The sequence below is a fragment of the Crocuta crocuta genome, unplaced genomic scaffold (assembly GCF_008692635.1).
Source record: "Crocuta crocuta isolate KB4526 unplaced genomic scaffold, BGI_CrCroc_1.0 scaffold30, whole genome shotgun sequence".
Lineage (NCBI taxonomy): Eukaryota > Metazoa > Chordata > Mammalia > Carnivora > Hyaenidae > Crocuta > Crocuta crocuta.
In genome coordinates this window covers 1260555-1275199 of record NW_027528345.1, presented here as the reverse complement: position 1 = coordinate 1275199, position 14645 = coordinate 1260555, and the positions used below count along the sequence as shown (strand labels likewise).

Sequence of the window (14645 nt, the reverse complement as noted above, 5' to 3'; positions counted from 1 at the left end):
AAAATTCAGTCATCAATTTGTCATGGTCTCTGTCAATACGGATTCTCCCAGAAGCAAACTAGAAGGTAAAACTCAAAGCAACATTTAAGTGCATGTATTTTTTTTTTCTTTCTGTGATTTCAAGAAAAACCAGTAGGGGAGTAGGAAAATGAGATAGGAAAGGAAGGAAGCAAATACAGGGTTTATTATTGGCTACAAGATTAAGTTACTCTTGTAGGCAACTTAACCGTTCTGAGGAATTCTGGAAGGATAGTGTTTCTCCAACTTCAGGGTACATAAATATCACCTATTTAAGCATATATTCTTGATCCCCACCCCCCAGAGATTCTAATTCACTAATTTGGGGGTGGGTTGTAAGAATTTGCACCTCTAACTCCTGCACAGTGGTAATGTTAATGTTACAGGTCAGTGGATCACACTTTGAGTGGTGCAGAAAATGGTTCTGAGGGAGTTATCCTGCCCAAAAGGAAAGTGAGCTGGAGTATTTACCCACCAACTTCCATCAGTCATTGTTTTAAAAGACTTCTCTCAACCAGCATTAATCCCCTGGCACCTCCTGCCTGCCTGCACATAGTCAACACAGGGGTCTGCAGCCAAGAGAATCCTCGCAGGAAATAAGTCACAGGTGCTGTCAGTTGGAAATCAGGTTGGCATGTATTTAAATTGAAAGAGCCAAGGAAATATGAGCAAAGAAATGGCAGCATTTGCTACACTGCTATGTGTGGTGTCATGGGGAAAATAAACATTAACCAAGAAATTATACAAATAAATTTAAATTATGATAAGCACTAAAAACAAAATTACATGAGACTATCCCTAAAGATAGCCTCATATTATTACAGATTGCACTTACTAGAGTAGTTATGCTGACCAAAATAAAGCACTGTTTCATAAATATGTTAGGCTCTAACTCCAGATCATATCCTATGCATTAGCCATTACTGACTGTACATTATCTTATCTGGAGTCACTGTGATTGGTAGTTTACATTACAAATGTGTGCACAATTACTGATCTTTCCATTTTGTCTCATTTGGATAAACCTTAGTTAGGATTTGTTTTATAAATCTTAAATTGTGAATATGGAAAGAAAGCTGTTCACTTCTGTTCATTGTTTTTTCATTAAATGGTTTCTTTCACCAAAGGAAAGCCTAAACCATATTGGATTTTGAGAAGTATGCTACAATCTATTCTACTGTGTAAGATGTGTCTTTTTGATTTTGTAAATCCATATTCACTTTTCTTTCCAAATAGATTTATCTTCTTAAAGCACCAAACCACAAAACTACCCTTACACTAGGAGTTTCAAGGGCACCCTCAAATTTGATAACTTGCTTTACAAAGACTCAGAATTCATTGAAAGATGTTATACTCAGAATTACAGTTTATTAGAGGAAAAGAATATGGATTAAAATCAGCCTAGGGAAGAAACCCACAGGACAGACTCTAGAAAACTAATGGAAAGTAATAGACGAAGACCTTCTAGTAGACCTCTTCTGTGGAGACAGAGACTTTCCTGGGATCACTGAGTGATAGCATATACAATACTACCAACCAGGTAAGCTCAATCAAACCTTAGTATCCAGAGTCTCTCCTGAGGCTACAGCAGAGTGGCATGGTGACCTGTTTCTAACCTTAAGAAGTTGAGCTGAGGGGTGGGTGCCTGGGTGGCTCAGTCAGTTAAGCGGCTGACTTCAGCTCAGGTCATGATCTCACGGTTCATGGGTTCGAGCCCCGCATTGGGCTCTGTGCTGACAGCCAGCTCAGAGCCTGGAGCCTGTTTCAGATTCTGTGTCTCCCTCTCTCTCTGACCCTCCCCTGCTCATGCTCTCTCTCTCTCTCTCTCTTTCTCTCTCAGAAATAAATAAAAAACATTAAAAAATTAAAAAAAAAAAAAAGAACTTGAGCTGAGACTGCTTGATACAAGGCCTCATTCTAAATCACAGTTACTATATAGCTTGGTCCAAGGTCCCCAGGCTAACAAAGACATTTCTACCAGGCATGCATGACACTCCAAGGGTATAGAGATTACATCCCCAAACCTAAGAGCAAAGGGAAGACCTTCTTTTGGGCAAGTTTACATTCTTTACTACACTGTACCTTACGTCTATGTGTGGTCACTGCACTAAAAAGCCCTGACATTCCTTTTTACCTTACTGAGCTTAATTGCCACATTATGATATTGTTAAAAATATAATTACATGTAGACTTTTGTAATAAATATGCTTTCAATACTCCTAGACTTTGATTAGCACAGTATTTGGGAAAAAATCCATTTATTTGATATTTGAAACCAACTCAAGAATCGCAGCTCAATCTTATTCTAGTATCACAGGTAGAGGGTCTTCTTTTTCTATATTGGTCTTCATTGCCATGTCATATTTTGCAGAATAATGCTCAGAATAACCAATCCATGATGGAGTACTTTTGTTAATATAACAATGAAAATCTGGCCTTTTGAAATACTATCAATGTGTATCAGATAATTATATTCCCCTTTCATAAGATGATTACTATACCTTAAGAAAATCACTCAGGAGCTCTTTGAGCTTCCTGAGCCTGCAAAAATAACTTTTTAAAACTAGCTGAAAACTGAATATTGCTATATCAGCCATTGGTGTTTCTAAATCATTATACTTTAGATCACCCCTTCAGCACAAAATACTGATTTGATATGTGCACAGGTAACAATGGAATATCTCATCATCCTTTTCTTTAAAGGCACAGAAACTCCTATTTTATTTTTGGTTCAGTTACATATCATAATGTCTTGTGCTGTATAAAATGGTTGATTTCAGAGTACAGACATGTAAAATCTTGACACAAAAAATAAATGTTATGTTGGAAACATGACTATACTTTATATATGAGAAATTCTGATATAATATTTTGAAAAGAACCTTAGCAATATTAAAATTAGTAAACATAAATCATTTCTTCTAATGTTGAACACTTCTTTTATAAAAGCAATGACATATTTTTTTATCTTGAAAAGAAAAACATTAATACAAGCACCTTTGGATTAATACGAGCACCGAAAACTGTTATCCAAACAAAAATATTTTATCTAAAAATTAATGCCAGAATTTTTAAATTAGGGTATAATTTAATATCAGTAGCTAGAAAATATATTTCATCTAAAAATTAATGTCAGAATTTTTAATGAGGGTATAATACTTAGTATAAGTAGCTAACAGTGCTTGCTTTGGTAGCATATATACTAAAATCAGAATACAGAGAAAATTAGCACAGCCCCTACACAAGGATGACACACAAATTTGTAATATAAAACTCTTGAGATTATAAAACATATGTAATTGTTTAGCATTATTTTTCAGTCTTAAAATCTTAGAAGAGATTTTTGCTAACAGATGCAACTGCACTAAATTTTAAAACAAAGAAAACATAGTAGGAGGCAATTAAACATACTTTATCCATAAATAGCAGTATATAATAATTACCATGAGAATTATAGACAGTAAACTTACATACACATTTTTTCAAAAACTGAAGATATGTATATCTTGAAGATATAGCTACATATATGTTTAAAGAAATATCTACATAAAATTAATGTATACATTACTATTAAAATGTTTTAAAACAAGCCATTAATACATCCTATACTTTTACCTTCTGCCTAGCTACATATTCTCATTCCCTATTATATTAATGAAATTCTGAACATTAAGCAAAATGCTAACTCTCAGGGTGAGATTTTAGATTATTAGTTGTTTTTAAGGATTTCCTGCCCTCCAGTGGTATCTGCCTTAATATTTTCACTGCATCTTTCAACATTACAAAGAGAAGACACATTGCCTCTACATTTACATTCTGAAATTAAATCACACTGTATGGCAACATCTAATTTTTCTTCTATTATAGGTTCACTGTTTGTTTGTACCCATGCATCACATCTTGCAACCTGCAGAATGCAGTTATTATTGGTTTTATTCTGCGAATTGTGTGCTGAATTACACTGAGACTCTGGAAATTGATCTGTATTATTCTTCATTGAGAGGTGGTGAAGCTTCTCATTTTGTTCATAAATTTTGGCACTGTTTTTAATCCTATCATATGATAGTCTTGGCATCCTTTCTAGATAAAAATTGCTAGTTGTGTCTTTGATTCTGATGGATCTCCTACTTGATTCTTCAACATGCTGCAATATTTGATCTTCATCTTCAGATGGCTAAAAGAAATTTAGTAATTTTGCTGTAAATTTGTGCTTAAATTTACAAAAATCATTCAATCACTTCAAAGCATTCTAAAATTCACACTACAGAAAATTTAAAATATGTTATTGGTAGCTGCAATTCAAAGTTGGTATATCAACAAATAGTCTTCAAACAATAATACTGCTTCCAGAGATTTCTCCAAAAATTAAAACTAGAACTACCATAGGATTCAGTAGTTGTACTACTGGGCATCTAACCAAACAATATAAAATCACTAATTCAGAAAGATATGTGCACCCCTGTTTACTGCAGCACTACTTACAATAGCCAAATTATGGAAGCAGCCCAAGTGTCCATCAATAGATGAACAGATAAAGAAGATGTGGTGTGTGTACACACACACACACACACACACACACACACACACGGATATTATTCCACCTTGAAAAAGAACAAAACCTTGCTATTTGCAACAACATGGAGGGACCTAGAGACTATAGAGCTAAGTGAAATAAAGCAACCAGAGAAAGTCAAATGCTGTATGATTTCACTCACATGTGGAATTTAAGAAACAAAACAAATGAACAAAGAAAAAGGAGACAAACCAAAAAAACAGAGTCTTAACTATAAAGAACTGATGGTTATTAGAGGGGAGGTGGGTGGAGGGAATGGGTGAAATAGACGAAGGGGATTAAGAGCACATTTGTCCTGGTGAGCACTTAGTACTGTAGAGAACTGTTGAATCACTATTATATACCTGAAACTAATATAACACTACACATTAATTATACTAGTATTAAAAGTTGAAAAAAAATAATAGCGTCCTGCTTCCCAGGAGGTTATGGACTTTTAAAATAGCAAGAACAATAATAATAATCCTTGTATTAAAAAATGCAAAAGAGCTAAGAAGGAAAAAGGGAATTTTGTCTGTTCTCAGTCCTCATAATAATAGGCTACATCATCCCCCTACCATTTCACACAAAATAATTGATGAATAAGCAATTCACTCTTTTTTTTAATGCTTTTTTAAATTTATTTCTAGGAGAGAGAGAGAGACAGTGTGAGCAGGGGAGGGTCAGAGAGGGAGGGAGTCACAGACTCTGAAACAGGCTCCAGGCTCTAAGCTGGCAGTCAGCACAGAGCCCGACGCGGGGCTGGAACCCACAAACTGCGAGATCATGACCTAAGCGAAAGTTGGACGCTTAACCGACTAAGCCACCCAGGCGCCCCATAAGCAATTCACTCTTGATTTATTAAGTTAAAAAATATCTATGTTGTATTGTTTATGGCCCCAGTCTCATGAAAAGTATAATTTAAGGAGAGTATCAGCTGATGGAAAATCAAAAACACAAAACAGAAGTTAAATAAGAATAAGTACCTAAACTATTATCTAAAAAAGTCAAATTTTAAAAACTTTTAACAGGTTTAGATTTCAATTTGCTAGTTTGAATGTTTCAACTTCGTGGAAAATTTATCTTTTCTTTGACAGTGTGTCGCAAGCAGGGGAGGGGCAGAGAGAGAGAGGGAGGCAGAGGATCTGAAGCAGGCTCTGTGCTGACATCATAGAGCGCAATGCAGGGTTCAAATCATGAACCATGAGATCATGACCTGAGCTGAGGTCAGATGTTCAACCATCTGAGCCACCCACTGTTTTTGGTTTTGTTTTTAGAAAAATTTATCTTTTAGTTACTGAACCAACAAAAATATTTTTATTAAAAATCCAATATAAAAGTACTAATTATTCCAGCTTAAAAACAAAAAAGCAGAGTTAACACAGAAACCCTGAAATGAGGTAGAGACCACAGCAGATAGGCACTAAAATAGAAAAAACAAGCCCAAGAAATAACACTGACACTGGCTGGGCACAAATAGAGAAAACAAGCTCAATACATTTATTCACGAAAATAAATATTCATTTAGCAGCTGCAGTGTGAGTGAAGTAGACATGGTTGCTGCCCTTTTAAAGCATACATTCTCATGTGTGGAAATAATACTAATCAAATAATCATATATATGTACATATAACTATGAATCGAGAAAAGCATTATGAAGAACAAGTATGAAGCACTTTGAAAGCCTAACTGAGAGGCTAATTTAGATTAAGGAGCCAACAAGAGGCTTTCAGAAGAAGTAACATATTTGAACTGAGACTTACAAGATGAATAAGAGTAAGACAAAATCAGTACATGTGAAGTGTGGTATAAAAGTGAGAATATGAGAAGTTGGAGATGGAGCCAGAGGCCAGCTTACACCGTGGCCACTCTAAGTAGTTTAAATTCTGAAGTAAAATATAAGTCCACTGAAGAGTTAAACACATAAATAACACAATTCGATTTAGGTTTTCAAAAGATCATGATGACTGCTAATGGAAGAAGGCGGGACAAGAGTGTAAGTAGAGAGAACTCGCAGGAGACTACCCCAATAGTGCAAGAACAATATATTGATATTTACTGGTACCTTAGACTAGCATACTGACAGCAAAAGTTGAGAGAAATAGGTAAATATGCAATTTACTTTGAACATAGAACTGACTGAAGTGACGGAATCAATGTGGTTAAAAAAAACAAAACTGATGAGTCAGAAAGAAATGGCAAAGGTAACTAAGTTTCTGACATCAGCAACTGAGTACAGAAAAAGTATCTACTAATATGGGAATTATCAAAAAAACTGATCTGGGGCAAAGACCTGGGGGTATTCAGTTTAAGAGAAAGAGAATAAAAGGAGGGTGCCTGGGTGGCTCAGTTGTTTGAACATCTGACTCTTGATTTCAGCTCNCCCCCTCCCTCCCTCTCTCTCTTTCTCTCTCTCAAATAAAAATCAATCTTTTAAAAAGAAAGGATTTTTGTGGAATATCCAAGAAGCTATATCAAAACAGGAAAATGGACATCTAAATAAGGATCTGGGCTAACATGACAAAGATGAAAACTATCATGAGCCACATATTATATGTTGATGGAATATAGAGCATATTCTAGAGTTTAGAAAATAGGTTAAGAGAATAAAAGTGTCCTGTAGCAAACCTTAAACATAACATTTAGGGGCGCCTGGGTGGCTCAGTCGGTTAAGCGTCCGACTTCAACTCAGGTCATGATCTCACGGTTCGTGGGTTCGAGCTCCGCGTCGGGCTCTGTGCTGACAGCTCAGAGCCTGGAGCTGCTTCGGATTCTGTGTCTCGCTCTCTCTCTGCTCTTCCTCCACTCATGCTCTGTCTCTGTCTCTCAAAAATGAATAAACGTTAACAATTTAAAAAAAAAAAAACATAACATTTATATAGGGAGAAGGGTGGAAAAGAAGTCAGCAAAGGCATAAAGTAGAATTCAAAGAGGTTGGAAGGAAACCAAGACATTGTGTTATCACAAAAGCTAAGAGAAGAAAATGTTTCAAAAAAAAACAGAAAATTTCTACTAATAATTAGTTCCCATAAAATGAAAACTGAAAAGTGCCCAATAAATTTGGCAAGATAGAGGTCATTGGTGCCCAACCATAGAAAAGAGTAGTATGGACAGTAAGCCAGAGAGAAAACAAAAAACAAAAACAAAAACAAACAAAAACCCAGGAGATGAAACGAACATATGAACATGGAAGAATTAGTGAAGTAGAACTCCATTTAACCTATAATTTGTGAGAAATGCAGCATTCCCACTAAGGACATAACATGAGGACATAACACTCCAATTATTCAGATTACATTCTTCAACATTTTATAGTTTTCTTCATCTAAGCTTTTGGACTTTTTCTATGTATTCTTAGTTGTTTTAGGTTTTCAATTATTGTGAGTGGGTTCTTTTAAAATGTATTAAAATTTTTTTTAATGTTTTTTTTGGGGGGAGGGGGGAGAGAGGAGCAAAGAGAGAGGGAGACACAGAATCTGAAGCAGAGTCCAGAATCTGAACTGTCAGCACAGAGCCTGACATGGGGCTCGAACTCACAGACCACGCACAAGACCATGATCTGATCCAAAGTCGGATGCTCAACTGACTGAGCCACCCAGGTGTCCTTCCTTTAAAAAGCATTTTAAAAGAAATCTAACTTTATCATACACACACACACACACACACACACATATATCTTGGTAGGAGTGGCTTTTACAAATAACATTGAACACATCATTTTTATAAATGTGAATGAATGGTGTTCACCTATAGTTCAATTTTACATTTCTGTTTATATTTTTCTTACATATGAAATATTTTTACATTGTTTAAATTTATTTTCACTATTTATTGACAATTATTGTTTTAGAATGTAAAGGTAACCTATGAGAAATACAAGTAATTCTCAATTAGTAGAGCATAAATTAATAAGCAAAAAAAAAAAGTAACTTACCATCTCTGAACTAGAACTGAAGCAACTATCTGTTGGCCTTGGAGAACAACTGGTAGACTGACTACTCTGTGAAGAATCAAGATCTGAAAACAAAGATTTAATTAATGAAGAATGGTATTTATTAATGCTCTACAAAATATATACACAGACAAAACTATTCACTGGTAAAATAAATTTAGCTAACATTCTATAGTGTGTGTGAAAACCAGTTAAAATTTTGTATACTTGAGCAGCTTGGATTTCTGACAGGGTATTATGGGTTTATTCTACATTTAAAATATTTGTATCTATAAGTAAGAGTATATAGCATAAAGTAAGGAAGGAAAATAAAGAAAATTGGATTGACTTTTTCCCAATATATGAACCTTTTATTATAAACAAATAATTTAAAGTGTCAATTGCAAGAAGGAGGAATAAGTCAAGTTTATTAAGTCCCAAGATGCTAGATATATGCTAATCCAGTAAATGGAGATTAATTATACAATCAAAACTGTAAGAAAAAAATCAATTCAAAGCATCCAGTATGATATTCCTTCATTATCTGCTTCATGTGTTCTCTTATGATTGCAAGTAAAGTTTAAAAATGCACGTAAGAAGAAGGTCATGACTCCCTACAATGCATAAATACTATGGATCAACGGTAGCTTCAACCAGTCCCATCCTTTTGTCTATGAAACTGGGTTTTCCTCAAGAAAAGCCCAAGGCAAGGCGCCAGGGTGGCTCAGTTGGTTATGCATCCAACTCTTGGTTCCAGCTCAGGTCATGATCTCACGGTTTGTGAGTTCGAGCCTCATGTTGGGCTCTGTGCTAACCCCTAGCCAGTGTTTTCAAAAAGAAAAGAGGACTGAAGTACATAAAATCAGGAATGAAAATGGATTTATCACAAATGATCCCTCAGAAATACAAGCAATTATCAGAGAATACTATGAAAAATTATATGCCAACAAACTGAACAACCTGGAAGAAATGGACAAATTCCTAGACACCCACACACTACCAAAACTCAAATGGGGAGAAATAGAAAATTTGAACAGACCCAAAAACTTGTGAAGAAATTGAATCAGGTATCAAAAACCTCCCAACTAAGAGTCCTGGACCAGATGGCTTCCCTGGGGAATTCTATCAGACATTTAAAGCAGAGTTAATACCTATCCTTCTCAAGCTGTTCCAAAAAATAGAAATTGAAGGAAAACTTATGGACTAATTCTATGAAACCAGCATTACCTTGATTCCCAAACCAGACAGAGACCCCACAAAAAAAGAGAACTATAGGCCAATGCTCCTGATGAACATGGATGCAAAGATTCTCCACAAGACACTAGCAAATAAAATTCAACAACATATAAAAATTCATTCCTGGGGTGCAGGGCTGGTTCAATATTTGCAAATCAATGAGATACACCACAATAATAAAAAAGGATAAGAACCATATGATCCTGTTAACAGATGCAGAAAAAGCATTTGACAAAATACAACATCCTTTCATAATAAAAACCCTCAAGAAAGTTGGGATAGAAGGAACATAGTTAAACATCAAAAAAGCCATATTTGAAAAGCCTACAACTAACATCATCCTCAATGGGGAAAAATTGAGAGCTTTCCCCCTGAGGTCAGGAAAATGACAAGGATGTCCACTCTCACCACTGTTGTTTAACATAGTGTTGGAAGTCCTAGGATCTGCAATCAGACAACAAAATGAAATAAAAGGCATCAAAATTGGCAAAGAAGTAGTCAAATTTTTGCTTTTCAAAGAGTCAAGATACTCTACAGGGAAAACCTGAAAGACTCCATTAAAATCTTCTAGAACTGATACATGGATTCAGCAATGCCACAGAGTACAAAATCGATGTACAGAAATAGGTTGCATTTTTATACACCAATAGTGAAGCAACAGAGAGATAAGGAAATTGATCCCATTTATGACTGCATTAAGGACCACAAAATACCTCGGAATAAATCTAACCAAAGATGTAAAAGACCTGTGTGCTAAAAACTATAGAAAGCTTATGAAGGAAATTGAAGAAGACACAAAGAAATGGAAAAACATTCCATGCTCATGGATTGGCAGAATAAATAATGTTAAAATATCAATACCACCCAAAGTAATCAATACATTAAATGCAATCCCAATCAAAATTATACCAGCATTCTTCTCAAAGAGAGAACAAACAACCCTACAATTTGTATGAAACCAAAAAAGACCCCGAATAGCCAAAGCAACATTGAAGAAGAAAACCAAAACGGGAGGCATCACTAGCCCAGACTTTAACCTCTCCTACAGAACTGTAATCATCAAGACAGTATGGTATTGGCACAAAAACAGACACATACACCAATGGAAAAGAACAGAGAACCCAGAATTGGACCCACAACTGTATGGCCAACTAATCTTTGACAAAGCAGGAAAGAGTATCCAATGGAAAAAAGACAGCCTCTTTAACAGATGGTACTGAGAGAACTGGAAAGCAACATGCAGAAGAATGAAACTAGATCACTTTCTCATACCATACACAAAAATAAACTCAAAATGGATAAAGGACCTGAATGTGAGACAGGAAACCATCAAAACCCTAGAGAAGAAAGCAGGAAACAATCTCTTTGAGCTCAGCCACAGCAATTTCTTCCTCAACACATCTCCAAAGGCAAAGGAATTAAAAGCAAAATTGAACTACTGGCTTTTCAAGATAGAAAGCTTCTGCACAGCAAATGAAATAATCAACAAAACTAAAAGGTTGCAACCAATAGACTGGGAGAAGATATTTGCAAATGACATATGAGATAAAGGGTTAGTATCTAAGATCTATAAAGAACTTACCAAACTCAACACCTAAAAAACAAATAATCCAGTGAAGAAATGGGCAGAAGACATTGAATAGACACTTTTCCAAAGAAGACATCCAGATGGCCAATAGATATGTGAAAAGACGCTCAATGTCACTCATCATCAGGGAAATACAAATCAAAGCCAAATGAGATATCACCTCACACCGGTCAGAGTGGCTAAAATGAACAACTAAGGAAACTATAGATACTGGTGAGGATGCGAGAGAAAGGGGCACCCTCCTACACTGTGGTGGGAATGTAAACTGGTGCAGCCCCTCTGGAAAACAATGTGGAGGTTCCTCAAAAAATTAAAAATAGAACTATCCTATGACCCAACAATAGCACTACGAGGAATTCACCCAAGGGATACAAGAGTGCTGATGCANAAAAAAAAAAAAACATAACATTTATATAGGGAGAAGGGTGGAAAAGAAGTCAGCAAAGGCATAAAGTAGAATTCAAAGAGGTTGGAAGGAAACCAAGACATTGTGTTATCACAAAAGCTAAGAGAAGAAAATGTTTCAAAAAAAAACAGAAAATTTCTACTAATAATTAGTTCCCATAAAATGAAAACTGAAAAGTGCCCAATAAATTTGGCAAGATAGAGGTCATTGGTGCCCAACCATAGAAAAGAGTAGTATGGACAGTAAGCCAGAGAGAAAACAAAAAACAAAAACAAAAACAAACAAAAACCCAGGAGATGAAACGAACATATGAACATGGAAGAATTAGTGAAGTAGAACTCCATTTAACCTGTAATTTGTGAGAAATGCAGCATTCCCACTAAGGACATAACATGAGGACATAACACTCCAATTATTCAGATTACATTCTTCAACATTTTATAGTTTTCTTCATCTAAGCTTTTGGACTTTTTCTATGTATTCTTAGTTGTTTTAGGTTTTCAATTATTGTGAGTGGGTTCTTTTAAAATGTATTAAAATTTTTTTTAATGTTTTTTTTGGGGGGAGGGGGGAGAGAGGAGCAAAGAGAGAGGGAGACACAGAATCTGAAGCAGAGTCCAGAATCTGAACTGTCAGCACAGAGCCTGACATGGGGCTCGAACTCACAGACCACGCACAAGACCATGATCTGATCCAAAGTCGGATGCTCAACTGACTGAGCCACCCAGGTGTCCTTCCTTTAAAAAGCATTTTAAAAGAAATCTAACTTTATCATACACACACACACACACACACACACATATATCTTGGTAGGAGTGGCTTTTACAAATAACATTGAACACATCATTTTTATAAATGTGAATGAATGGTGTTCACCTATAGTTCAATTTTACATTTCTGTTTATATTTTTCTTACATATGAAATATTTTTACATTGTTTAAATTTATTTTCACTATTTATTGACAATTATTGTTTTAGAATGTAAAGGTAACCTATGAGAAATACAAGTAATTCTCAATTAGTAGAGCATAAATTAATAAGCAAAAAAAAAAAGTAACTTACCATCTCTGAACTAGAACTGAAGCAACTATCTGTTGGCCTTGGAGAACAACTGGTAGACTGACTACTCTGTGAAGAATCAAGATCTGAAAACAAAGATTTAATTAATGAAGAATGGTATTTATTAATGCTCTACAAAATATATACACAGACAAAACTATTCACTGGTAAAATAAATTTAGCTAACATTCTATAGTGTGTGTGAAAACCAGTTAAAATTTTGTATACTTGAGCAGCTTGGATTTCTGACAGGGTATTATGGGTTTATTCTACATTTAAAATATTTGTATCTATAAGTAAGAGTATATAGCATAAAGTAAGGAAGGAAAATAAAGAAAATTGGATTGACTTTTTCCCAATATATGAACCTTTTATTATAAACAAATAATTTAAAGTGTCAATTGCAAGAAGGAGGAATAAGTCAAGTTTATTAAGTCCCAAGATGCTAGATATATGCTAATCCAGTAAATGGAGATTAATTATACAATCAAAACTGTAAGAAAAAAATCAATTCAAAGCATCCAGTATGATATTCCTTCATTATCTGCTTCATGTGTTCTCTTATGATTGCAAGTAAAGTTTAAAAATGCACGTAAGAAGAAGGTCATGACTCCCTACAATGCATAAATACTATGGATCAACGGTAGCTTCAACCAGTCCCATCCTTTTGTCTATGAAACTGGGTTTTCCTCAAGAAAAGCCCAAGGCAAGGCGCCAGGGTGGCTCAGTTGGTTATGCATCCAACTCTTGGTTCCAGCTCAGGTCATGATCTCACGGTTTGTGAGTTCGAGCCTCATGTTGGGCTCTGTGCTAACCCCTAGCCAGTGTTTTCAAAAAGAAAAGAGGACTGAAGTACATAAAATCAGGAATGAAAATGGATTTATCACAAATGATCCCTCAGAAATACAAGCAATTATCAGAGAATACTATGAAAAATTATATGCCAACAAACTGAACAACCTGGAAGAAATGGACAAATTCCTAGACACCCACACACTACCAAAACTCAAATGGGGAGAAATAGAAAATTTGAACAGACCCAAAAACTTGTGAAGAAATTGAATCAGGTATCAAAAACCTCCCAACTAAGAGTCCTGGACCAGATGGCTTCCCTGGGGAATTCTATCAGACATTTAAAGCAGAGTTAATACCTATCCTTCTCAAGCTGTTCCAAAAAATAGAAATTGAAGGAAAACTTATGGACTAATTCTATGAAACCAGCATTACCTTGATTCCCAAACCAGACAGAGACCCCACAAAAAAAGAGAACTATAGGCCAATGCTCCTGATGAACATGGATGCAAAGATTCTCCACAAGACACTAGCAAATAAAATTCAACAACATATAAAAATTCATTCCTGGGGTGCAGGGCTGGTTCAATATTTGCAAATCAATGAGATACACCACAATAATAAAAAAGGATAAGAACCATATGATCCTGTTAACAGATGCAGAAAAAGCATTTGACAAAATACAACATCCTTTCATAATAAAAACCCTCAAGAAAGTTGGGATAGAAGGAACATAGTTAAACATCAAAAAAGCCATATTTGAAAAGCCTACAACTAACATCATCCTCAATGGGGAAAAATTGAGAGCTTTCCCCCTGAGGTCAGGAAAATGACAAGGATGTCCACTCTCACCACTGTTGTTTAACATAGTGTTGGAAGTCCTAGGATCTGCAATCAGACAACAAAATGAAATAAAAGGCATCAAAATTGGCAAAGAAGTAGTCAAATTTTTGCTTTTCAAAGAGTCAAGATACTCTACAGGGAAAACCTGAAAGACTCCATTAAAATCTTCTAGAACTGATACATGGATTCAGCAATGCCACAGAGTACAAAATCGATGTA

At 35.3% G+C, this 14645-nt stretch overlaps 1 protein-coding gene and 1 pseudogene across 2 annotated transcripts in view; one reads left to right on the top strand and one right to left on the bottom strand.

Moving 5' to 3' along the window:
* Positions 1–2346: 2346 nt before the first annotated feature.
* The window catches only part of REDIC1 (regulator of DNA class I crossover intermediates 1), a 99505-nt gene continuing 87206 nt past the window's right edge, over positions 2347–14645 (bottom strand). The window contains exons 12-13 of one of the 2 annotated variants that reach the window (XM_077753546.1): positions 12795–12877; positions 2347–4192 (exon numbers count right to left, since the gene is read on the bottom strand). In XM_077753546.1, the coding sequence (XP_077609672.1) occupies positions 3728–4192; positions 12795–12877 (548 nt within the window). In that variant the 3' untranslated portion in view covers positions 2347–3727. Of the gene's footprint in view, positions 4193–12794; positions 12878–14645 lie in introns of those variants that run through there. The other variant, XM_077753544.1, reaches the window with a different exon arrangement.
* LOC144222999 (U6 spliceosomal RNA) lies at positions 3197–3296 on the top strand (annotated as a pseudogene).